The sequence below is a fragment of the Piliocolobus tephrosceles genome, chromosome 4 (assembly GCF_002776525.5).
Source record: "Piliocolobus tephrosceles isolate RC106 chromosome 4, ASM277652v3, whole genome shotgun sequence".
Lineage (NCBI taxonomy): Eukaryota > Metazoa > Chordata > Mammalia > Primates > Cercopithecidae > Piliocolobus > Piliocolobus tephrosceles.
Window position 1 is genome coordinate 158,430,523 of NC_045437.1, and position 25,475 is coordinate 158,455,997.

General features: G+C 35.7%; 1 protein-coding gene across 3 annotated transcripts in view; it reads left to right on the forward strand.

Annotated features, from left to right (window-relative positions):
- RAPGEF6 (Rap guanine nucleotide exchange factor 6) overlaps positions 1-25,475 on the forward strand; it is a 213,260-nt gene that overhangs the window by 86,941 nt on the left and 100,844 nt on the right. For all 3 annotated transcript variants that reach the window (XM_023196723.3, XM_023196720.3, XM_023196718.3), the window contains 2 exons: positions 101-244; positions 25,167-25,298. In XM_023196723.3, coding sequence (XP_023052491.2) covers positions 101-244; positions 25,167-25,298 — 276 coding nt within the window. The remainder of the gene's footprint in view (positions 1-100; positions 245-25,166; positions 25,299-25,475) is intronic.

Below are 25,475 nucleotides of genomic sequence, written 5' to 3' on the forward strand. Positions count from 1 at the left end.
AAGTAAATGAAGCTTCCTTATGAGCCTGTTAAGACTCCATAGACTGTCAGTAATATGGAAAAATTTGATATTTAATCAGGAATATGAACATGTGTTTCAGGTAGAGAATGCCAAAGATAATGAAGATAGTCTTCTACAAAGGGAAATTCCTGCCAGACAATCCCGAAGAAGATTTCGGAAAATTAACTGTAAAGGAGAGCGCCAAACCATTACTGATCATGTGGAGGTTAACAGCTATCTTTCTGTGAGTATATTTAGGAACACTTTATGAATCTTCCTTAATTTTCATATATAGTATCTTTACTTTACATGTATCTTTGGTAATAACACGCTGGGTTCTGTATGTAAAAGTTTGGGGCTGGTAAATATATAATCTTTTTAAATACTTCTGTTTGGTAAAATTGGTTAGGAATACTCTTACCAGTCGGAGTTCTGTTTTTGCTTTTTTGTTGTTGTTTAAATAGTGAAAAAAGTTCTTAGGCCAGGTGCAGTGGGTCATGCCTGTAATCCCAGCACTTTGGGAGGCCTAGGCGGGCGGATCACAAGGTCAGGAGTTCAAGACTGGCCTGGCCAATATGGTGAAACCCCCATCTCTACTAAAAATACAAAAATTAGCCGGGTGTGCTGGTGCATGCCTGTAGTTGCAGCTACTCGGGAGGCTGAGGCAGGAAAATCGCTTGAACCCAGGAGGCAGGGTTGTAGTGAGCCAATCAGCCTGTGCAACAAGAGCAAAACTCCATTGCAAAAAAGAAGAGTAAGCTGTGTCTTCAAAAGTCTTTAATTTTGTAGTTGCGAATAGCTTCTTTTTAGACTGAAAAGTAGTTAAATCAAGAAATAAGGGTAATCTAAAAAAATCATGTGTATTTTTGAGGGGAGAGGTTTCATAGTTACCAATTTCCAAAGTACGATTTCTAGAATATTAAAACAATTAGTACAGAGCATTTCCTCTTGTTTGCATGTGTTAAAAATAATAATAAAAAGGATGATTGATTATAGTGAAATTCCCAAGGATGTGTTTAGTTCTTTTAATTGTTATAAACAGATATTTACTCATTCCATGTTAGGTGTTAGGAATAAGAAAGATTGTTTAGAGAGCTGTTTTGTACTGGAATAAGTGTTAGAATTAAGACAGCTCTGATATTTGTCGCACAGGGTTTCACCGTGTTAGCCAGGGTGGTCTCGATCTCCTGACCTCGTGATTTGCCTACCTCGGCCTCCCAAAATGCTGGGATTACAGCCATGAGCCACAGTGCCCAGCCTTTTCCTTATTTTTAAAAAATTAAGGTGCTAAGTGCAATGTATGCCCACATTTTCATTTCTGTAGAAAAAATGTCGAGGTAGAATTAATAAATGAATCTTTAATTGTAATATTTGGTTTTCCTTGTATGAGCTAGAGTGCATACATTGTGTGTGTTTTGATTGCTTGCTCATTCTAGTCTCAACTTCAGTATCTTTTCTCACATTTTTTTGGTGTGCTGTTATGAATCCTAGACAGATTTCATATTTTCTTTATTAACTGTGGGCCATGCTTGTGAGTCATTTGCTTTTAGCCCTCCTCTGTACTGAGAGTTGTCGTCTTCTAGATATACTGATTTTCCTGGGATCAGAAAGAGCAATAGGCATACTCCTTATGGATTCCATTTGTTTGATAACGCTAAGTATAGGGGCATTTTTGCATGTATACCTAGTGTTAGATGGTGATCCTACTAAGTACTGTCAAGAGTTTGACAGATCATGAAAAGGAGAAATTGATTCATTTTAAACAAAACTGATTTATTAACTATGAGACTGGGTTAGAGAAGCTTTTTGGTCATGTTATGTACATGAGCTGTTTCTTGAATTAATGGAGTCATTTTTTCCTAAAAAGGATATATTTCAGTTAACTTAGAAAATACGGTATTGAAGGTTTCATTTACTTTTAATTAATGCTACCAATTATGTAACACCTGTGCGTCTGGCCAGTGTCCTACAATGTTGGCAGTTGGTCTAGGTAAGGATGCTATGTAGCAAAAATCTTAATCATGTTTATGAGAGCAGCAAGAAGAGAATTGGTTTAATGGCCTTTATAGGGTTCTTTATGTCTTTTGTTCTATTATCAGCAATTCAGAGAGAAAAAGATCAGGAGGAATCATTTCTTCTTTTAGACAACAGTGGAAATTTGAGTTTGTTTTTTCCCTTAGTGTGTAAACCATCATCTACTTTTTCTTGCTAGAGTGTTGAAGAGTAAAAAAAATTTAAAGATGTTACTATTGTTTATCGTAATTATTCTTTAGTACCCAACTTGTACAAGGGTTTGTATTAAAGATTTTGCGTGTATTTTAATTATTTTCTAACTAAATTCTTAGAATGACTGAAAAAGATGATTTATTCATATGAAATATTTTTATAGTTTTGTTGTTTTATTGCTTTGTATAAACATGAACCCTAATCTTAATGTGACTTTTTTTAATGTACAATGAGCACTTCTGTAATAGTAATAACATTTTTGAAGCTCTGTTGAGTATTGCTCTTGAGTTTGCAACAATTTTTTTGATACAATTTCTTATCACTTTATTGAGATATTATTAAAGTTAATGCATTACTCATATTTAAAGTGCACACTTTGGGCCAGGTGCGGTGGCTCATGCCTGAAATCCCAGCACTTTGGGAGGCCAAGGCAGGCAGATCACTTGAGATCAGGAGTTTGAGACCAGCCTGGCTAACATGGTGAAACTCCATCTCTACTAAAAATACAAAAAATAGCTGGACATGGTGGCACTTGCCTGTAGTCCCAGCTACTTGGGAGGCTGAGACAGGAGAATCACTTGAACCCGTGAGGTGGAGGTTGCAGTGAGCCAAGGTCATGCCACTGCACTCCAGCTTGGGCTACAGAGTGAGACTCTGTCTCAAAAAAAAATAAAATTTTTTAATGAAATTTTGATTTTGATCATAATTTTGACATATGTATAATAAACTTTTGAAACCATCACCATATTCAAGATTATGATTACTTCCATCACCCTAAAGTTTAGGGTTGTCTCCCTTTGTAATTCATCTTTTCTAAATCCCCATCTTCAAGCAACCATTTATCTGCCTTCTGTCACTGTGGATTAATTTTAGTTTCTAGAATTTTATGTAAATGGCATCATATAATGTGAATTTCTTGGGGGCGGGCTTCTTTCACTTATTATAATGATTTTGAGACCATTCCCTGTTGTGTGTATCAGTTGTATTTTTTCCCCTCTCTTATTGGTGTGTATTACTTCATTATATGAATATACCACAATTTGTTTCTCTGTTTGCCAGTTTATGAATATTTATTGTTCCAGTTTTGAGCAATTGCAAATAAAGCTACTATAAACATTTATGTACAAATCTTTGTTGATACATATACTTCCATGTCTCTTAGGTTAATACCCAGGAGTGGGTGACTGGTCGTATGGCAAATGTATGCTTAATTTTATAAGAAACTACCAAAATTGTTATTTAGTGTGGCTGTTGCGTTTTACATAATTTGTGTTCTTTGAAATGACATCCTCACCAACACTTGGTATTGTCAGATTTTATTATTATTTTTTAAAATTTTAATAGTTATATAGTAGTATCTCATTTTGATTTTAATTTACATATCCCTGATGACTTACAGTGTTGAGCCTCTTTTCATGTTCTTATTAGTCATTTGTATATTCATATTCCTTTGTAAAATATTCAAATATGTTTAGAGTTTACAACAAATTTAAATGTCTTCATATAGTCTCAGAAATTTCAGAGCTTTGATCTTTGAGGCAGATGACTTTGGTATTTAGATAGCAGAAAGGTGATCAAGAGCAATATTTAGTGAGCCGGATGAGTAATCAAGCTAAGTATAAAAAGTCCAGTATTTAGATGAGCCATCTATCTTGAATTCTTGCTTCACTAACTGAATGCTGACAGTTCATCTAAATCTTTGGTGCTTCACCTCTAAAAATGAGGATATTGTAATACCAGGTTTGCCTGTCTTAGTGGGGGGTGGTTGAAATTTTAGAACATGTGTGTATATTCACAGTCTAATCAGTCAATAATATCTACAGATTCTTCCTTTCACTTGTTTCAGAATTTGTGCTTTTCACTTAATTTGCCCATGTCATTTCTTTACTGTTCACCTTTTTCTTTATAGGACTGTTGTAATAGCATCTCTCAAATTCTCCAAGCCACCTTTCACTGTAAAAGCAGTATTGTTTCATTTTAGGAGATTTTGAAAAATTAAAAAACCTGAAAACCATTGTTTAATTTCTTTATCAGAAGATATCTACTTAATCAGTTTATTTCTTTGATTTAAAATTTTTTATCTTCTCTCTGAACTTGTTTCCCTATCGCTAGCCCTGCTTTCTACATCCTCCCCTTTACCCTTACCGGTAACTAGTCCATTTATTTTGCTTCTGTCAGTTCTAAGTGAAGCTCTAACAGTGTCACTTGTTTTAAACTCTTAAATCTGTTATGGCCTACCACCAGTTATCAGAAAAATTCCAGTGATCTAGCATGCAAGGAAATTCATAGTCTAGACCAGTCCTGTTTAATAGAATTTTGTTATGATGGAAATGTTTTATGTCTGTGCCATCGAAATTGATAGCAGCTAGCTAGCCATAGTATTGAGCTATTGAGCACAATTTACAAGTAAATAACCACATGTCCCTAGTTGGACAGCACAGATCTGGACTTTGTTCACTTCTCCAACTTTATCTTTTACCTGTTTTCTATGTATTTCCTATTTTTTGGCCATACTGAACAAGCTTGCTGACCCTTGAAGAAACCATGTGTTTATGTACATCTCTTGTATATACAATTCCTTTTACTTAAAATGTATTTTTTTTTTTTTTTTTTTTTTTTGAGGCGGAGTCTTGCCCTGTCTCCCGGACTGGAGTGCAGTGGCCAGATCTCAGCTCACTGCAAGCTCCGCCTCCCGGGTTTACGCCATTCTCCTGCCTCAGCCTCCCGAGTAGCTGAGACTACAGGCGCCCGCCACCTCGCCCAGCTAGTTTTTGTATTTTTAGTAGAGACGGGGTTTCACTGTGTTAGCCAGGATGGTCTCGATCTCCTGACCTCGTGATCCGCCCGTCTCGGCCTCCCAAAGTGCTGGGATTACAGGCTTGAGCCACCGTGCCCGGCCTTAAAATGTATTTTTATTCTTTGTCCTCTGAACAAAAGTCTCAAGACTTAATTTCACATCATGTCATGGAAGACTCTGATTTTTTTCTTGGGAAGGATTAAGCACATATCTGCACTCCTATAATGTCTTGTTTATGTGCCTGTAAGCACTCATTATGCTGAGTATAATTACAATTATACTATATTGCAGTATAATTGTTTATTTAAATATCTCTCTCATCAGAATGGATGCTCCTAGAAGATGTCAACCATCATAATTGTAACCTTAGAGTATAAAAGAAAATAAGAGTGCCTGTTCTGTCAGCTTGCTTAGCATCCTGTGTAACTTTGGGCAAGTTGTATGACCTTTGTCTGTCTTGATAGATAACTTATAAACTTATAAAAGGATTAAGTGAGATAATATATAAAAAGGGCTCTGCCTAGTGTCTGGTGCTCTGAAAAATAGTAATGTTAGTAGCATCCTATTGCTGTTCTAATTATTGTAAATATTCAAAAAACCTTTGTTCCTATTGCTTACAAAATACTATTATTATTTATTCCATACCTGGATGTAAAAAGTGCTTACCAAAATGTGTAAATATATTAAAGTAAATGTAAACAAGTAAGCTAAAGAATCAGAACAAAGGGAGAATAAAGGTGAGAAAAGTTAAATCAAGTTAGCTTGAAGTTAGAACAATCAGACAATTAAAATTTACGCTCAGAATCATTCACTTTGAACAAGTAATTTCTTTGTCCAATCTTAAAAGATAAAAGTAGTTACAAAATTTATGTGCAAGTCACTGGATGAATTGCTTTACTGTATAGAATGAGTAGCTAGAAGCCAATCAAATGAGATGGAGAATGTCTACCTAGAAATGATGAATCTGATTTTGGAATTAATTACTTGTAGGCCTGTTTGATAGTAGTTAGCAAGGCCATTTGTTTAGCCCAAAACAATCTCCAGGACATGGGAAGAAAATACTCTTATCTTATCCTTTTAAGTTTCTGGGTATTTTGTGTATATTTCATAATGAATACAAAATATTTTGCCAGTAACACATGTATTAATTTTTAAATACATTATGTATGTTATAAATGTAACTCATTTTTATCCCCAGTGCTGTGTGTGATTTTTAAAAGTCTTGAGGCCAAATGCAGTGGCTCATACCTAATTCTAGCACTTTGAGATGCCAAGATGGAAGAATCACCTGAAGCCAGGAGTTTGAAACCAAGCAGTGCAACAAAGCAAGACCCTGTCTCTACAAGAAAAGAAAAAAAAAAGTAAAAAGAAAAATTAAGAATCTTGAGAGTATATGGTATATAAATCCTTTTCTTATTTAGCTCCAGTTTACCTTTTCAGCTTTCTGCCCCATTATGTTTGGAGGTCCCTACTTTTGGTCCTGTTCTCTTTACCTGGAAGGCTTATTGGCTTCTTTACCTAATGTAATTCTATCCTTTGATGAGTCACTTTGAATCTTGCCACTTCCTCCTTGTATCCAGAATGGGCTTCTATCATGTTCTTCTGACAAAGTCTTTCAGCTCCCGAGAGTCCATTCATCCATGACCTCTTTAGAGAAGCCTTTTCTGACATTTCCTGTTCATAGAGTGCACTTCTCTTCGTTGGTCCCATAGGATAGTACTTGCATGAAGTGTGCCCATACTATTCTACACTATTCTGAGATAACAAAAAATGGAATTAACAGTTTAAGAATGTTTTAAATGCCTGAATTTTTTATATAATGTTCGTTGTTTCATTTTAAATAGCATGTAACAGTAAACATTTTGAAATGTGAATTAAATTTTTTTGAGACGGAGTCTCACACTGTTGCCCAGGCTGGAGTGCAATGGCACGATCTTGGCCTCCCAAAGTGCTGGAATTACAGGCATGAACCACCACGCCTGACCTGTGAGTTGAATTTTTAATATTGGTACATATGTAGAGTTAAATGGTAAAATTAAACCAGGACCAATAAACATGAAACATCTTGGTTTCACCAAATGTGCCTTTCTTTGACTTGATTCTCTAGAATATCAGATCTCATTTGTGCTCATTTTTATAGAAATATGATTGAGCCAAATATGAATCTGGACATGCTTCAAAGGTTTCAAAAACTTTGTTGGTGTTTGCCTACTTTAGTTAAGAAATTATGGTCCTTCTCCTTGATTTCTCCTTCCTTTTGCTACTGTTTTTTTTGTTGTTGTTGTTGTTGCTGTTTTTGAGACAGGGTCTTGCTCTGTTGCTCAAGCTGTGAAGTGCAGTTATGCGATCATAGTTCATGATAAGCTCAAACTCCTGGGCCCGAATGACCTGCCTTAGCCTCCCGAGTAGCTAGAACTACAGGCATGTGCCACCACACTCAACTAAGTATTTTTATTTTTTGTAGAGACAGTGTCTTACTATGTTTCCCAGGCTAGTCTCAAACTCCTGAGCTCACGTAGTCTAATCACTGCAGCCTCCCAAAACACTGGGATCGTAGACAAAATGAGCTTCTGCACTCAGCCAGCTGCTGTATTTTTAAATAACCAACAGTGTGTCTGTATGAGTGTTGGTTATATGTTTCTTGTCTTATTAACTAGATCTCAAGTTCCTTAGTAGACTACATCATAATTTTTTAAATTTCTTGTTCTCTATGTTGCTTAGGGTGCTTTTTATATTCTCAGGGACAAAATAAGATGCTAGTCTTCCTCTCTTTCTTCAGCATAGCGTCTGCACAGACATGGAGCCAGCCAGCCCTTCCTAAAAGAACATTTGCAAAGAAGGATTTCCATGGCAGCATTGTGGATTGGGGTTTTTAATTTGAAGGGTTTCCCTTCTTTGAGTCTCCTTTATGTATTTTCTTTCCATCTAGTCTTTTGTTCTGGGTTTGTATAGTGGGTAGAAGGATGATATGACACACTAGACTCTACTTTTTCATTTTAGGCTCACACATTACTAATGTAGCAGGCAGTTCTTTCTCATTGCTATTCCTGTGGTTTTCAGTGCTCCATGTTTTGTTTAGATTCAGAGTATGTTTAGAGAGTTAATGTACATTTGTCAATGCAGCTCAATAAAAGGTGATTATTAGGACACCACATCACTTACCACCTTTGTGGTGATATATTGAAAAATGGCTGGATGCTTTTACTTGACCATGGCTGTGACCTCTTAAGGTATTATTGCAAGTATGTTTTGCTTTTATAGAGTGTGTGTGTGTTTGTGTGTGTGTGTCTTATTCATCAAGCCATTCCTATAGTAAGAAATAGGTCCATGCCCCCACCTCCTCATGAGAAACTAGAGGACTTTGGTACAAACATGTGATTGCTGAGGTCTCTTCATGGAGCCACCGGTAAGCAAGAAGTTTAAACATTTATTCAAGTCAAACTAAAGGAGGTGTAAGCACTGTTGTTGCATCAATCATCAGGACAATTTAGAATTTGATCTGTTTAAGTGAAAGTCAGTGTTTGATGAAGAAACTTGTTAACATTGTGAACTTTATTTTGTATTTGTGGGCTTGATAAATCCTGATTGTTTTTAATATGGTACTTCATAAGTAATTTCAGAATGAAATAATGAACAGACTTTTGTTACTTCTAAACTCAGGAAATTTGCAAATGGGATCTTTGATAATCTTATTTGTATATAAGACATTGAGTGCTGATCACACTACTACTGAGAAATTTGGAGCCCCACCTCTGAGAATCTTCAGCTTTTCAATATTGCTTCTCTTCTCCCATTATTTACAGCCCAGAATACTCTGAACAGGTGTATATTCTTTGTGGTTCTTTCTACCATAAAAACAAAAGAGGACTTTCTGTTTTTGTTCACGAGTATCTAATATCCTTTAGGAGAATTCTCCTCGTTTATCTTCTAGGAAATAATACGGAATTCTTGATAGGTTTTTCTACCTAGTTAGAAGGTATTGAGTCCACAAATAGAGAAAAAGCATAGAAGTGATACAACTAAAACTAGGACAAAAGCCAAGTTAGAGCAGATTTTTTTTTAATTTTGTGAAGAAATGCTTATTGTAGAAATGTAAAATATATAGAAGAGTATGAAGAAGGAAACGAATTTGCTATCCTTAAAAGTGGAGATAGCTACTGTCACCTACAATTTTTTTAATGTACCATGGTCCGCAAGTATCCATGAGGGCTTGGTTTCAGGACCCTCTGCAGATACTAAAATCTGAGGATGTTTGAGTCCCTTTTATAAAATGCTGTAGTATTTTTGTGTGATCTATGCACATCCTTACATATACAGTCATGTGTTGCATAATGACAGACCACATAAGTGACATCAGATTTTCCTACCTGTTTCTGTGTTTAGATACACAAATACTTACCATTGTGTTACAGTTGCCTGTAGTATTCAGTAGAGTAACATGCTGAGCAGGTTCATAGCCTGGGAACCATAGGCTATACCATGTAGCCTAAGTGTATAGTAGGCTATACTGTCTAGGTTTGTGTAGCTACTCTCTGTGATGTTTGCCCAAGGATGAAATTGACTAATGACACATTTCTCAGAATGTACCCCAGTTGTTAAGCAATGCATGACTGTATTTTGAATCATTTCTAGATTACTTATAATACCTAATACAGTGTAAATGTGGTGTAAATAGTTGCTATACTGAAACTTTTAATTATTTTTTATTGTTGTAGTGGGTTTTTTGTTTTTGGTTTTTTGGGTTTTATTTGAGACAGGGTCTCGCTGTCAGCCAGGCTAGAATGCAGTGGAACGATCACAGTTCATTGCAGCGTTGACCTCCCAACTTAAGGGATCCTCTCACCTCAGCCTCCTGAGTAGCTGGGATTACAGGTACATGCCTCTAAGCCCAGCTAACTTTGTTTTTTTTGTAGAGACGGGGTTTCATCATGTTTTCCAGGTTGGTGTTGAACTCCTGGGCTCAAGCAATAGCCTGCCTCGGCCTCCCAAACTTTTGGGATTATAGAAGTAATCACCACCACCCCCAACCTCTACTATTATTTTTAATGGAATTTTCCCAAAATATTTTCAGTCTACAGTTTTTTGAATCTGCAGGTACAGAACCCATGGACACAGAGGGCTGACTATATATCTTTTTATTAATTTAAATATTTTAATTAATTTAGGTGATGCTGAATGTTTAGTTTTGTATCCTTGTGTTTGTGTTTCTCATGCAGTTAAACTTTTTTCAAAACATTATTTTCAATATTAATATAATGCTATAAGAGTGTAATGAAGTATTCTCACGTATCTTCCAATTTTTCTGCTATTACAAACAACTTTTAGGGGAAAATCTGTACACGACTCTGATTATTTCCTTAGGATAGAGTTACAGAAATTACTGTGTTAAAGGTATGAAAATTATTTTAAGTTTCTACATAAATACTGGTAACTTGTAAATAGGCATTTTAAAATTGTCTTTATTATTCACTATGTATAAAATTCTTAAGTACTGAGAGGAGGAGAGCAGGGCATGCCCCTCTGGTTGTCTGGGGCAGTTCTTCCTCCTTTAATGGTGTGATACTAATTCAGACAGATTTGCCCAGGGAACCAGAATTAGAAAGACTTTTTATCATACTTGAAATATTTTATGGAGTAATTGCTAGAGAAGGCTGTTTTGATAATTGTTTAAAGCAACTCAGATATTAATGTATACCAGTGGTCTAAGACAATGATTATGACGTGTTCCAGTTGGAAAGGGAATAACAATTACTCAGACATAGCAAACAAATTAATGCTGACTGTTGTTTAGTTTGATTTGGTATGTGTTTAGTAACTGTGCTACATTGTGTATGTGGCTTTTACAGTGCTAGAAAATGTAGTATTTAAAAGTAGAGAAGGGTTGTAATGGTTATCTTTATGAACAAGGGATACAAAGGAACCCAGTAATTCAAAGATGGTTTTAAATGAGAGTTCATTTTTTGTCATTTATATATGTTGCTCTGTTTTTGAAGAAAATTAATATGCTGTTTTGAAACTTTAGGTTTGCCTATACTTGAGTAACTGTATACAAAGTGTATCCTTTTGTGTAGGTGTGAAGATTCTTGATACACAGCCCAGAGGGAAAGCAGAAGCATAGTGGTGCCTTTTATTGTTCTTTCAATTTCACTGATTCTAATTATAGAAGCTTACATCACCTTGGTTGATGATGACAGTTTCTCTCTCCTTCTTGACTTTTCTTCCTCTATTACTCCCTAAGGATGGATCATATTTCATAGTGCATGTGTGTCCAGCTGGTGGCTGTGACAGATTTTCAACAAAAATGGAGGGTGATCAGTTAGTGGATATATATATGACAGTATGCTGAAGCACATTGTTTCTTACAAGAGAATAAAAGAATGCTGGTACTCTTGCCTCGCCTCCTTCATGAAGGCTGAGGAATAGGTATGCAGTTTGAAAGCAGAAGTCCTGAGGGGCACCAGTAATTAGAGTTAACTGTCTGATAACTGCAAAGATGCCTTTCAGATGTTCATGTTAAACATGGAGGGAAAGGGGTGGAAAAGATTGTTATGATCCTTTGAAAGGGCTTGTGTGTTACCTATGACCATTGCAGTCATTTATTCATTTATTTTCCAAAAGACTTAAAGTGTTTCACTCTGTAAATCAGTACAATTTAAGTTTATATTTCAAAAATCAAATACAACTAAAATGCAGAAATGAGTGTCCTCTTTATTTTGTAAAACTACAGAATTTTTCTTTTGTTCTTTAACTTCTTTGGAGTTTGGCTTCTCTAAATTGTGATTATAATATTTCACTGCAGATTGGGAATACTATTAATATAATAAGTAAATAAAATACCTGGGTTAGTATAAATCCAGTTTTTGTTATCATTAGTTTTGTTTGTTTTTCATAATGCCTAGAATGTATATCCTCTTATGGCTTACCTTCATCTATGGTAACCTTTTCAGTGTTGTCACATATTGACATAAAAGATATGTTTACGGTTAGTTTAGTAACTATCAGAACCTTATCTTTGGCTTTCTAAATAATATGATTTCAAGTATTTCAGTTTGTATTTTTGTTTATAAATAATATGCACAGTTAACATAAATTTTAATAACTACATGGCATTTACACTTTTATAAAAGTATTTCGTCATGATTTGAATCTTTGCAAAGTCAACATACATTGCTCTATTTTATAGTAGTGCAAAAGACCTTTCTAAAGCTAAAGATTTCATTAATAGGGGTTAGCATCATGGCATTTCATATGCAGGAGAAATGTGTTCGTTAAGTGGCTGTCTTGTAGTGATTCCTAGACAATATGTAGATCAGGACATTCTCCTTTGCTGTATTTAATTCATTTGAATTGATAAGATAATGAGATGAGATCATGATAAAATTCTAAAAGTGATGCAAGTGAAAAATAGGTTATTTACCTAGTCATTTATTTTAGTTATTTGATAAATTACTATTCTCTTCAAAGGGTGTTTATTTCTTCATTCAGTAGTTAAAAGGCAAAGTCATTATTTCATCAGAATGCTGGTGGATCCCCATGTTGAGTATGGAATTTGGCCTATTTCTTTTCTTGGTATTGTTACACAGGGAGATTTCGCATGATAGGTTCACTATACAGTTCCCTGGAATCGAAGATACTATGAGATGATTGGTAAAGGATAAAGGATGATGTCATCTTCACTTGCAAGTCAAACTAAAGGAAAAGAGAGTTTTGTTCCTTTACTGAGTTGGTGTTTACTACAGTAGGTCTAACATATGGCACTAGTGGATTACATTTCTCACACTGGGCAGCAGTTTTTTAAAGCAGCTAAGAGATGGCTGTCTCCCTTACCCAGCTTGAGGTCCTTCTTTGTGTGTTGATCAGCATGATTTATAAAAAGGGGGAAAGGTGTGCATTAAAATTTTGCTTTTTGATTTGGCTATAATATATTCTGTTGGACTATACATGATACATGAATGTAATTACTGTCTGGTGTTGAAATTCTTAGTATTCTTGAATCTTGCTACTGATATTTATGTGTAAAATACTCATCTTTTAGAAATTTTATCTTTAGTGAAAGTTTGTCTTCATGTACATACAAAGTAGCTACTATCATTTTTCTATTTTAAAGAATGATTAATGTTTGATTTTAATTAAGGTACAATATTAAGTATCAAGTGGAATTCCAACTCACATATGGTTGATTTAAATTAAACTGGAAAAAAAAAAAAAACCCACACTGGTGCTTGAAAATCAACCTGTGTAAATATTCCATATTTTATGTTTAGAAAACTAGTCATGCTTGTTTGCAATTGTGAGATTTAATTTTATATTTAAATGCAGGTATTGTGTATTTTGGTATTGTGTCTTTTGGAATTTTGGCAGAAAAACCTTCTTTAAAACTTTATGAAAATCTAAATAATTACATATTTTGAAACCATAACTTGTCTTTGTTCAAAATTATACTTAGTTTAACTTAAATTCTAGTTTTATAAGTAGCAGTGTAATTCAGATTGGCGGCATAGTGTTGTTCAGAAAGTGACTCAGACTTTTCTCAAAGATATTGAGGAACTTATTTTTTGTGTGCCTAACGACAAGATGTTTCTTCTGCAGTTAGTGGAGTCCTTTGTTAAAATACCTGTCTCCCAGGTAACATGTCCTGTTATGTTGCACATCCCATTTTCCCCAAAATAAAAGTGTTTGGTGAATATAGCAAAATAATTCTATTGCTTTGATTTGTTCACTGATTGTTTTTCTCATAATTTTGCTGCCTGGAGGTATAACTATATTTTACTGTTGGGAACTGTCTTACTTTGGCCATTAGGAGCAACCATCACAAGCTTAGTTGGAGTATCTAGTGCCTTGTAGCAGAAGCATGAAGAACAAGGATGGGTACTAGTGGTATTGTGTTTTCAGATGGAACAGGGTGTGGCAAAATTAAAATCTTTTTCTGTAATTTCTGTAGAAAAATGGGGCAATTTTTTTTTAGTCCACACTGTGGAAGCAGGTTTAATCATTTGCTTTGATTTCTTCTGAGTTACTTTTGCTGGCTTCTTGTCTTTTTCTAGGAATTGAGCATTGGGCTACAGGAAAGTACCACGTTGTGTAGATTATTCTTTCTCAAAGGAGTTGGTGCATGCTGCAACTATTGATGTACATGTGATTTTTTTCCAGCTTCCCTTTGCAAAGTGAAATTCTGTTGTTTCCATTTAAATTTACTATCTGCCTACAAATCTTAGTACTAGTTTGTATATTCTTAATGTTAATTTAGAGTGATCCTGAAGTTTGTATCTTTCAGAACAGTTATTCGATAAATAGCAAATTTTGCAAGCAGAAACCCCTTGTTAACAAATACATGTGACATCTGAGAACCTAGGCTACCTTCTTTATTTGGAATGCAATGGTATCTTATCAGAGCTTATAATTTTACCTTGGGAGGACAATACTGTATTACATTTGAATAATAATAGGAAATATGGCTTCCCAAATATAGCTGTGTATCAATGTACAGAATTAAAAATCAAAATGGATTTTTAAAACTGTGAAGTCGAAAGGGTGTTCAAGTCAATTTTTTTCTTAAAGAATTTAGCTTGCTGACGTGTCTCATGGGAGGGAGGATGGGGTGTGTGTGTGTGTGTGTGTGTTCAATAAATTGCTCTTTGGGCTACATCTGCAGATACAGTAGCCAATTGATCTAATGCAGTTTCTGGAGGCTTTCTGTACAGGTGATGTCATCCTTTTAGCTCTATTCTCCTCCCACTCTCTTTCCTTCTTATTAGATATTTCATCTTACTGCAGAGCATAGAATCAATAGGAGCCTCTCCTTAGGGAGCTGCTTTGAAACAGGCAAGGACAGTAGGAATTAAGACAGTAACATTCAGTCTTGCTTTAGCAGAAGATATAGTGGTTTTGTACCATATTATATAAAAATGTTTAACCAGAAAAGCCAGACTTACATCAACAGTGCTGTTTTACTGATGCATTAGAATAAGAAGCAGTGCTGCAGAGCTGTAAACAGTGCATGTGAATAGAGAAAATAATTACAATTTTGGAGGCTCTTAGGCATTCTACAGGACAAACCTGTTACAGCATATATCATCTAACTGCCATTTGCTCAACGTTTTTTTTGTTGTTGTTGGTGGTGGTGGTGGTGGTTTTTTTTTTTAACCTCTGGTGGTTAAGAATATAAAGAAGAAACTTTAATCTTCAGGATACAATGTTTGCTTTTGATGCAGAAGAATCACTGAGTGCTTGTTCTACAGAATGAAATAAGTTGAAGAAAAGACAAAGCTATATCACAGAGAGGAAAGGTTTCACGGAATCCAGGAACACAGATTTGGTGCATGTTGCCTGGTTTGCTTTGACTAATACTGTATTAACTGTTGTGCTACCACTCTGCATGTCTGTGTCAGGTGCCTGAGGCCGCATGTATATGTTTGAATATTCTGAGCCAGAATTGTAAACATCTTCATTTATTGTGATTTGCTTGTTAAAGTCAACGTTTTAATTTAGAACAATACTTTACTGAAAGCTCCTGATTTCAGTTTTAAAAGGGGTTTGGAGAGACTGCCTTTATATAAACACTGCAGTGGTGTGTGATTTGTAAAAAGAAACTTAACAGAATTTTGTCACCGTACTCATCACTGTGGCTCTGGTTTGAAAAGGAAACTACCCTTGCCAGCTTAGGAAATGGCTTTTCTTGTTCGCTGTTATGCCAATTGTCTTCAACCATGGGCCTCCAAAGTAAGTAATTGTTATTTTCTTAGCAATTTATTTAATCCCGTTATTAAATTTTATTTTGAATTGTAAATGAGCTTTATTGCACTGTTGTATTTTCTAAACTTTAAAAATAAAAACCACAAAGTAGTTCTTCTCATTGCCATTTTGTTTTTAAATTTAAATATCTAAAACATTCTAATGTGACCTCTAAGAACATTTGAAAGGTGCCTTTTAAATCTATAGACTTAAATTGCAGTGCGTTTGAGATGTACTCTCTTCAGACTGAATTATTTTTTGATTATGGCTATTGCTGTACTTATCAGTGATCATACTCTAACTTGCTTCATTTTCTTAAATGGCTGATATATTTAGGTATGTTAGTCTAATTTCTAGATTATATGACATGTTTCATTAATATGCTGTCAGATAAATTATTGAATTGTGCTATTTTACAGTTGAATTGTGCTATTTTACAAAGATTAGTTGATAATTCTTAAGCAGTGAAATAATATGAAGAAAATACTCATGAGAATCAATTATGTTAAAATATTTAAATAATGATTCTAAGTATTTTCAGGATAGTAAACCATTAGCAGCTGGAGACTATTTAAGGTCATCTATCATACTTGTCATTTTTAAATAAACATAGTAACTCACAAAAAAGCAAAGTGCTACGCAACCTTCCAGGCTAGGTTGTAGGAAAATATATGCTCTAATTCAGTAAGTTTTATTATACACAGTGACTATTTATATAGTCTGTAATTTGATGCCACTCAAGTTATCTTTCCTGTCTCATGTATGTATTATAAAACAATGTTTTTTCAAAACATTTAAATTGTAACATTTAATATATTAAGATTTTTTATGGTTCTCTTGCACACAGACAGGCACAATAGAGGCACTTCTTAGTATGGTCTGAAATCATGTCTTTGTTTCAAGGTTGTCCTGTTGATGGTGACTAAGGAAGAAATGCTATGATAGCATCATGGTCTCTTTTTCTGTTTTATCTGGCCTAGCTCACTGCACATCTTTCTTAAAGGCAGCTTCTGGAAAGACATTTAAATTCACTGTCCATTTGGCAAACAGCTGATTGAGATGAAAAGAAGCCTAGGTACACAGTATATTTGTGCTATTATCTGGCTAGGGCTTAAATGGCCTTTTTAGTGAAAATGACACCTATATGGCCAAGCATTGCTGATGCTTGATAGCTGCACTATACTACAAAGCTTTAAACCACTTGTAGAAAGCAAGTGAGTGAGACTATGTAAAAAAAAACTTTAAAGAAAATTAAGAATGAGATATAGGGGTTGTTTTTTAAGGTAACCAGCAAAATAAGGTAGCCTTTGGAGTGCTGATAGCCAACTTTCGATCCCAGATTTGACAAGTATGGAAGAGTCAAAGAAAATTTCAAAATCAGCTTCTAAGGTTTCGAGAAATGCCAGCAAACATTATATATGAGCAGGATTCTGGATTGGTACTCTACTGTGTAAATCAAGTATTTATAAGAGTATATATCTCTGTCCCCCTTCTGTCATGTTACTGTTGATGGAATTTTGACTCTGGATTGCAATTAAACACATAAAACTTAGAATTTTTTTATTCTTCTTTTCATTTTCCGTACATTTTACTGGTTTTATTTTTATTCATGTGTTTTTGCCTATGCTACTATGTACTTGCATTTTACTACTTCTGAATTCATTAATTTTCTGGCTGAAATAGTCTTATTAGCACAGTTCTGCTGGGGGTTGGGGAAGAATGAATCATAAATGCCTTCCTTTATATTTACTCTTAATTGTTTAGTTGAATATAAAATAATAAATCCAAAGTCTTTTTCCTTTAGCACTTTGAAAAAGTTACTACACTGTCTTCTGGCCTCCAGTGTTGCTGATGAGAAGTCTGAGCTCATTATAACTTTTTTTCCTTTGTTAATTACTTTTATTAGTAGTTAGTTATGTGTTTGTTATTTTACTTCTTTTTTTTTTTTTTTTTCTTTTTAAGAGACGTGGTCCTCCAGCTTGGCCAGCATGGTGAAACCCCATCTCTATTAAAAATACAAAAATTAGGCCAGGCGCGGGGCCTCACACCTGTTATCCCAGCACTTTGGGAGGCCGAGGCGGGCAGATCACCTGAGGTCTGGAGTTCGAGACCAGCCTGACCAACATGGAGAAACCCTGTGTCTATTAAAAATACAAAATTAGCTGGGCGTGGTGGCGCATGCCTGTAATCCCAGCTACTTCAGAGGCTGAGGCAGGATAATGGCTTGAACCCAGGAGGCGGAGGTTGCTGTGAGCAGAGATCACAATATTGCACTCCCTCTGGGCAACAAGAGCAAAACTCCGTCTCAAAAAAAAAAAAAGAAAATTAGCCAGATATGCTGCCACACATCGTAGTCCCGGCTACTCAAGAGGTTGAGGTGGGAGAATCGCTTAAATCCAGGAGGCAGAGGTTGCAGTGAGCTGAGATTATGACTCTGCACTCTAGCCTGGGTGGACAGGGAAAAAAATAAGAGAGAGAGAGAGACAAGGCCCTGCTCTGTTGCCCAGGCTGGAGAGCAGTGGTGTGATCATGGCTCACTGCAGCCTTGAACTTGTGGACTCAGGGGATCCTCCCACCTCAGCCTCCCACACAGCTGGGATGACAGATGCACACCACCATCCCTGGTCAATTTTCTAATTTTTTTGTAGAGACAAGGTCTCTCCATCTTGCCCAATCTGGTCTCAAACTCCTGGACTCAGGCAGTCCTCATGCCTTGGCCTCCCAAAGTGCTGGGATTACAGGCATGAGCCACTGTGTCCAGTCTTTGTTTTATTATTATTATTATTATTATTATTATTATTATTATTATCCTTGATACCATGAAGTTTTGCCCTGGATTGCCTAATTTTTGTTCCCCTATTGACACTTTTAGAGTACTCTCTCAAGCTGAAAATTTTCATTTGTCTTCAGTTGTGAGATTTTTTTTTTTTTTGAAAGAGTCTCACTCTGTTGCCCAGGCTGGAGTGCAGTGGCGTAATCTCCATTCACTGCAACCTGCACCTCCTGGGTTCAAGCGATTCTCCTGTCTCAGCCTCCTGAGTAGCTGAGACTACAGGCACCCACCACCACACCCGGCTGATTTTTGTATTTTTAGTGGAGGTGGAGTTTCACCATGTTGACCAGGCTGATCTTGAACTCCTGACCTCAAATGATCCACCCACCTCAGCCTCCCAAAGTGCTGGGATTACTGGCATGAGCCATCACGCCCGGCCCCTAGAAGCTAGCTTACAATTCTGGTGGCTTACTTTTAATTTTGTAAGGCCTCCATCGTCTTGTGCTTCAGCTAATGTCTCCTATCTCTTGTGTGTACCATTTTCTTCTATTTCACCTTCAGTCCTTCCAGAGTGATCTTAAGAGTAGGTACCCTAAGTGGAATATTGAGTCATAAGGTATATATGTTTTAAATGTAATCTTACATTTGCTCCCCAAAGTGGCTACTCCTCAAATTGTTGTCCAAAAATACCAGTTCATACTCCCATTAGCAGTTTGTGAGAATATTGTTTTCCTCCATAGTCTTTCCTGCATTTTGTATTATCAGACTTGCTTTTTGCCAATTTGATGGGGAAAAAAGTATTTGTTTTAGTTTTTATTTCCCTGATTACTTGCAAGGTTAACATTCTCTTCCAGCTGTTGTTTGTTTGTTTGTTTGTTTTTCCTGCTGTTGTGACCTCAATGGCCTTATGTTGAGATGGCAGAGCCAAAAACACCTAAACAGTTTGGGTATCTGAGTCTCTGTATACTAGGGTAGTTGCCCCATAAGTTGCCTGTACACTTCACTAGGGTAAGCCTTAGTGATCTGAGGGCCCTCTATTGTAACAAAATCTAGTCTAACTGAGAAATATAGTAGCTCTTATATCACTGCTCTTCCCAGAAACCTATAGTAACTCTATATTGTCTATAGGAACCAAATTCAAAATGCCTAGCTTGGCATTACTGATTATATTCTACCTCTAGCCTTTTCTCAGTACCTCTCTTTCCCTGCCCCCCTCTCTATATACAAAGTATTCAGCAGACTTTATAACTTCATAATGTCTGTATTCAAGTTGTTAGCTAAAAAAGTTTCTTGCCGCTTCAAATAGAACTTTTTAACAGTAGGCCTTGTGGACATGTTATCTCCAGCAGAGCACAGAAGTTCAGATATAGGAAATGGATGAAGGATGCTGTGAAAGATGGGAAGTTTTGCCAGACCTGGTGGGCTGGAAGGACAATGAGGTAAATGAATTGAGGTTGCTGATGAAAGATCAGCTGTTGAGTCCAGGTGGATCAGGAAGAGAAAGAGAAAGCAGGTAAGCTGAGAGATAGTGGAGAAGATTTAAGGAACGAAGAACTTCTCTTGGAGGAAAAACCTTTCCTTTTTGCTTCATTTGTTACAAAGAAAAGATGAACTATTGGGTGTTGTAAACTCCCAACTGAGTATCAGGAAACAACTTAGTAGAAAAGAACAATAGATTTAGTCAGGCTGCCTGGGTTTCAGATCCCAGGACCCCGGTTTCCTAGCTATGTGACCCTGGGAAACCTTTATAACATCTCTAAGATTAGATTTCCTACTCTATAAATTGGGTATAATCATAGTATTACCTCATCTGGTTGTTTGAACATTAGGTGAGATAATCTATGTGAAAGACATGTAGAAGTGTGTGTTTGGTACAAATAACTCAGATGTTAACTGCAGTCAGCATCATTATTCTCATTCTGTAAGGAGGTTGAGGGAATTCCTGTATGAAGTTTTCTTCATGAAGTAGAAAGCAGATGCTGTTTGCTTATAAATCTGTCTCCATTGTCCACTATTAGACTGAGCTCCTTGGGCAGGGCCCATATGTTTTCATTTTTATGTCATCAGCAGAGTTCCTGACACAAAGTAGAATATGACAGAAAAGTGCTAGAGTCAGACCTGGGTTTGATTCCTAACTCTACTACTTACTTAGTGTATGATCTGGGCCAAGTTGCTTAATCGTATTGCCTCTGTTTCCTCATCAGTAAAATAAAGATAATAATAACACCTGCTTTTTAGGGTCTAGTGAGGGTGAAGATTGCTCAGTACATTGTCAGTCCTATGAAGCCACTTGGCAGACTTCTGGCTTTGATTCGTTGTGTTACTTTTATGAATGACTTTCTTCTCTTTGATCTTCTTGCAAATTCTCTGTAGGAATTTGCAATATATACTGTCTCCTACCCCTGACACCCCAACCAAACACCACACATTTTAAAGCTATTTTCAGTGTTTGCCTTTCCAACTACTTCATTCCCAGATGAGTTTTTTTTTTTCATATCTAAATAATAGAAACCAAGTGGGAGGAAGGTCTTTGAACTGTATCATACCCTCATAAATATTTCTGCGTTATTGTAAGGAATTATGAGCTTGTTAATTTTTTTTGTTGCCTTTTCTGATATACGTATTAGAGCTATAAATGGCCTCTAAGCATGACTTTAACTTATCCCACAGGTTTTAATATATGGCATCTTAATTTTCTGTTTTAATATTTTCTAATTTCCAATGTGACTTCATTGATTCATGGGCTATTTCAGTAGAGGATTGTTTACAATTTTCTAACATGATAGTTTTCTATTTATCTTTTTGTTATATATTTCTACCTTATTTGCACTGTTATTGCTGAATATTCCCTGGTTTCAGTCTTTTGTAATTTGTTGAGACTTGCCTTATTGTAAATTTTTACAAATGTTTTAATATGTGCTCTAAAAGAAAATGTGTTCTGGAGTTTTTAGTTCCGTTATTCTATGTCTGTACTCTTTAGGTCATTTGTTTATTATGTTCATTTCTTGTATATCTTTACTTGTTTTGTTTTTGTGTGTTTTGCTTATTCAGACTGCTACTGAGATCTGTATTAAAAATTTATAGCATAATTGTAGATGACATTTTTGCCTTATACATTTTTAAAATTTTAATTTATTTTTAATTCACAAATAATAATTAGATGTATTTGTGGGGTACAGTGTGATGTTTTGATACATGTTCACGTTGTGAAACTATCAAATCAAGGTAGTTAATATATCCATCACCTTGGCCAGGCATGGTGGTTCACACCTGTAATCCCAGCACTTTGGGAGGCTGAGGCAGGCAGATTACTTGAGGTCAAGAAATGGAGACCAGCCTGGCCAATGTGGTGAAACCCCTTCTGTACTAAAAATACAAAAATTAGCTGGGCACGGTGGTATACATCTGTAATCCCAGCTATTCAGGAGGCTGAGGCAAAAGAATCACTCAAACCCAGGAGGCAGAGGTTGCAGTGAGCCAAGATTATGCCACTGCCCTCCAGCCTAGGTGACAGAGCGAGACCCTCTCTCTCTCTCTCTCTCTCTCTCTCTCTCTGTGTGTGTGTGTGTGTATCCATCTATCTATACATATAGATATAGATATATATCTCCATCCATCACCTCACATACTTATAAAATGTCCCCTATTGACTTTACTAATGCTTTTGCACCAAGTGTACTTCAAGCTATATCAGCTTCCTTTTGGTTGTGTTTGCATGGTGTATATTTTTCCATTCTTCAACTATTTAATATTTTCCCCTCTGTTAACTTGGTAGGTATACACTTTTTTACTATGCTTTTCTTAAATCAGAAATTACAACACACATTCTTCACCTTTCAAGTCTGCTACTACAGCTTCATGGACAGTACAAGGAACTGAAAGCACTTTAATAGCTTCATTTACCCTTCTCCAGACTTACATTCTGTTGTTGTATTTTAATTATTGTATTTTAAACTTCATGGGATATTAATGTTACTATTTTATATAGTCAGCATTCATGTAGATTTAGCCACACATTTCCCATTTTCCTGGGTTTTTCTTCTTTCTTGTGCCTGAAAGCTTCCATCTGGAATCATTTTTCTTCTCCCAGTGGATTTTATTCATTGTAGGACTGCTAAGGAATTATTTCCTTCATTTTTCTTTATTTGAAAATTATTTTCCCCTTTTTTGAGTACTGTTTTTGCTAGGTATAGAATTTTAACTCTTGGAGATATCACTCAATTGTCCTCTGGCTTCCAGAATTTATGTTGAGAAGCCAGCCATCAACTTAATTTTGCTTCTGCCAAAGTAATCTAATCTCTCAGGTTTTTTTCCTGGCTACTTCAAAACTTTTATCTTGGTATTCCCCCTCACCCCCTGACACATGTACCCTGGTGTGAATAGGTATGGGGGGATTGTTTGTTTTGGGGTGGGTTTTTGTTTTTTGTTTTTTGTTTTTTTATCTTGCTGAGAGTTTTTAAACCTCCTTGATCTGTGACGTTAGGTCTTTTGTCACTTTTGGAAAATGCTTAGCCATCATCCCGCTTCTGTGTACTCGCTCCTCTCAGACTCTGGGTATTCAGATGTCACGTTCTTACTGAATCTCCTATGGCTCTCACCCCTTCTCTCCCAACTTCACCTTTTTTCCTCTCCATGCTTCATTCTGGATATTTTTCAGACTAGTCTTTACTTTTCAAATTCTGTTTTTAGCTCTGTCAGATCTTTTTTTAAGCCCACTTGTTGGCTTTTTAATTTCCATAGTTGTATATTTTAGTTCTAGATTTTTCATTTAATTCTTTTTCTTTCTTTGCTGAAATTGTTAGTCTTGTATTTTTCTCTCTATATATGATAAATCACTAACTGGACCAATTCTGACCAGTGAGCTATATGACCTGTGAGCTAAGAATGATTTTTTACATTTTTAAAGAGTTGTTAAAAAGATTAAAAAAAAAAAAAAGAAGAAGCATACAGCAGAAACTGTATGTGGCCTGTGAAACCTAAAATACGTATTCTTTGGCCGTTGATGAAAATGTTTGCCAACCCCTGGTATATATTAAACCAGTTATTTTAGAGACTGTGTCTGGTAACCCTGTTATTTGAAACTTCTTTATTAGTTTCTGGAGTTTATTCCGTACTTTTCATCAATTCCATCCTGTCTCATCCTATATGCCTGGTTTTATTGGACTTGAGCAATGGATGTTGTATATGTGAAAAAAAATTTTTTAATTGAGACCTAGGATGACTTTCTTCCTATAGTGAGGATTTGTGTTTGCTTCCAACAGTTAATTGGAAATACTAGTAATCCTATATAACCTTATTTTAGCATCAGGCATTGAGGTGATTCTAAAAGTAGCATCAGTTTACTTTTGGGTGACTTTTACTCTAGAGTCTAATTTACTCTCCAGGGTCCCAATCCAAAGATGGCCCTCCCATCCTAGGCCTTGGAATTTAACCTTTGTCCCTTTAGCCAGTGGCTGTCACAGGTACTTCTTGGCCTTTTAGCCTTTTCTTTAGGAATCAGGAAATATTCTTAAGAGAAAAAGTAACCTCAGAGGCCAGATACTCTGTGTGTATATGTATGTATGTATTTCAGGTTTTCTGTTTATCTTAGTACTAGGATTCATCTGAATTATCTAACATACCGTTATCAGCAGGGGAAGTTCGTGATGTACTTTATGTGTAATTTTTATAATTACATTAATTCCTCTTGAGATAATATAATTCAGACTCAGTCATTCCCTGAATACATTTAATATACACTGTGTGTGTTTCTTTAACGTTTTTCAGTAGTAAAGCAATGAGAAACCCTATTTTTAAAATTAAATTGGTTTTTTTAAGCCCTGAATAGCAAGTTGCAGAGAAATCATTTGGAAAATAAATAAGCATACCTCTTATGTAAAACTTTCACTACTCTGGAATGCAATGGTTTATTGTCTTAATTTCTGTAGCTTTTATTTTGTGAGATGTCTGTTTTATGGTATGAAATACATTATACAGCCTGCATACCTGATTAGAGTGTGACCATATTCAAGATGAGGTGGTGGAGTCACTTACTTTTTGTGTTTCTTGTATACCTGCGCCTAGTGCAGACATTCATTAAATCATGTTGATTACTAAGAAATCTCTCAGGGACCAACTAGAAGCTAATTCAATATTAAGTGTAAAGATGCTCACAAAATTTTTGGAATATTGAATGTAATCAATTTGTTACTGGTCTTAAGTCTTGCTTCCGGTAGCTGAGTCCCAAGACATTGCTGTTTTATTCTTGTGTTAGTCACCATTTTTTATTAGGAGGGAGGCTGGGAGGGAGAAAGAGAGAGAGAGAGAGAAAGTGTGTTTAAAGGGTAACATTCCTACGCTTAAATGGACAGGTCTGATGTTTTTATTTGGGAAAATAGAAGGTCCAAGTTTTTCCTCAGAAATATCATTGGTAATGGCTTTTGAAAACTGTTCAGTGAGCTTACCATTGTAGAATTGCCTAATCGTTTCAGAGAGTACTAGATGGTTCTTATTTCAAAAGATCTTTTTGCTAAAAGTGGAGAACTTGTGTTAGAAATGAGATTGCACAGTAATGTACATAAAAATTTGTGGAAGTTAACGTGCCAAAACCACTTAAAAAGGTAAAGACATTTAGAATAACTTAAATTATTTTTTTTTCAGCTTCCAGCTGATCTTACCAAGATGCATCTCACAGACAACCCTCATCCACAGGTGACTCATGTGTCTTCTAGTCAGTCTGGTTGTAGCATTGCCAGTGACTCTGGAAGCAGCAGTTTATCTGATATCTATCAGGTAATACCTTAGGAATCTCTGTGCTGTGTATATGGTTTTTTTATTCTGCCAGATATTCTATGCTTGTGCCTTCGATGGTTAACGTATCTTTTAGACTATGAAATTCAAGCGTAAGGTCTTTGAAAAAATAAACTTTATATACTGTGTCAAATTTGTAAGCCTGATTAAAGAGGCAAT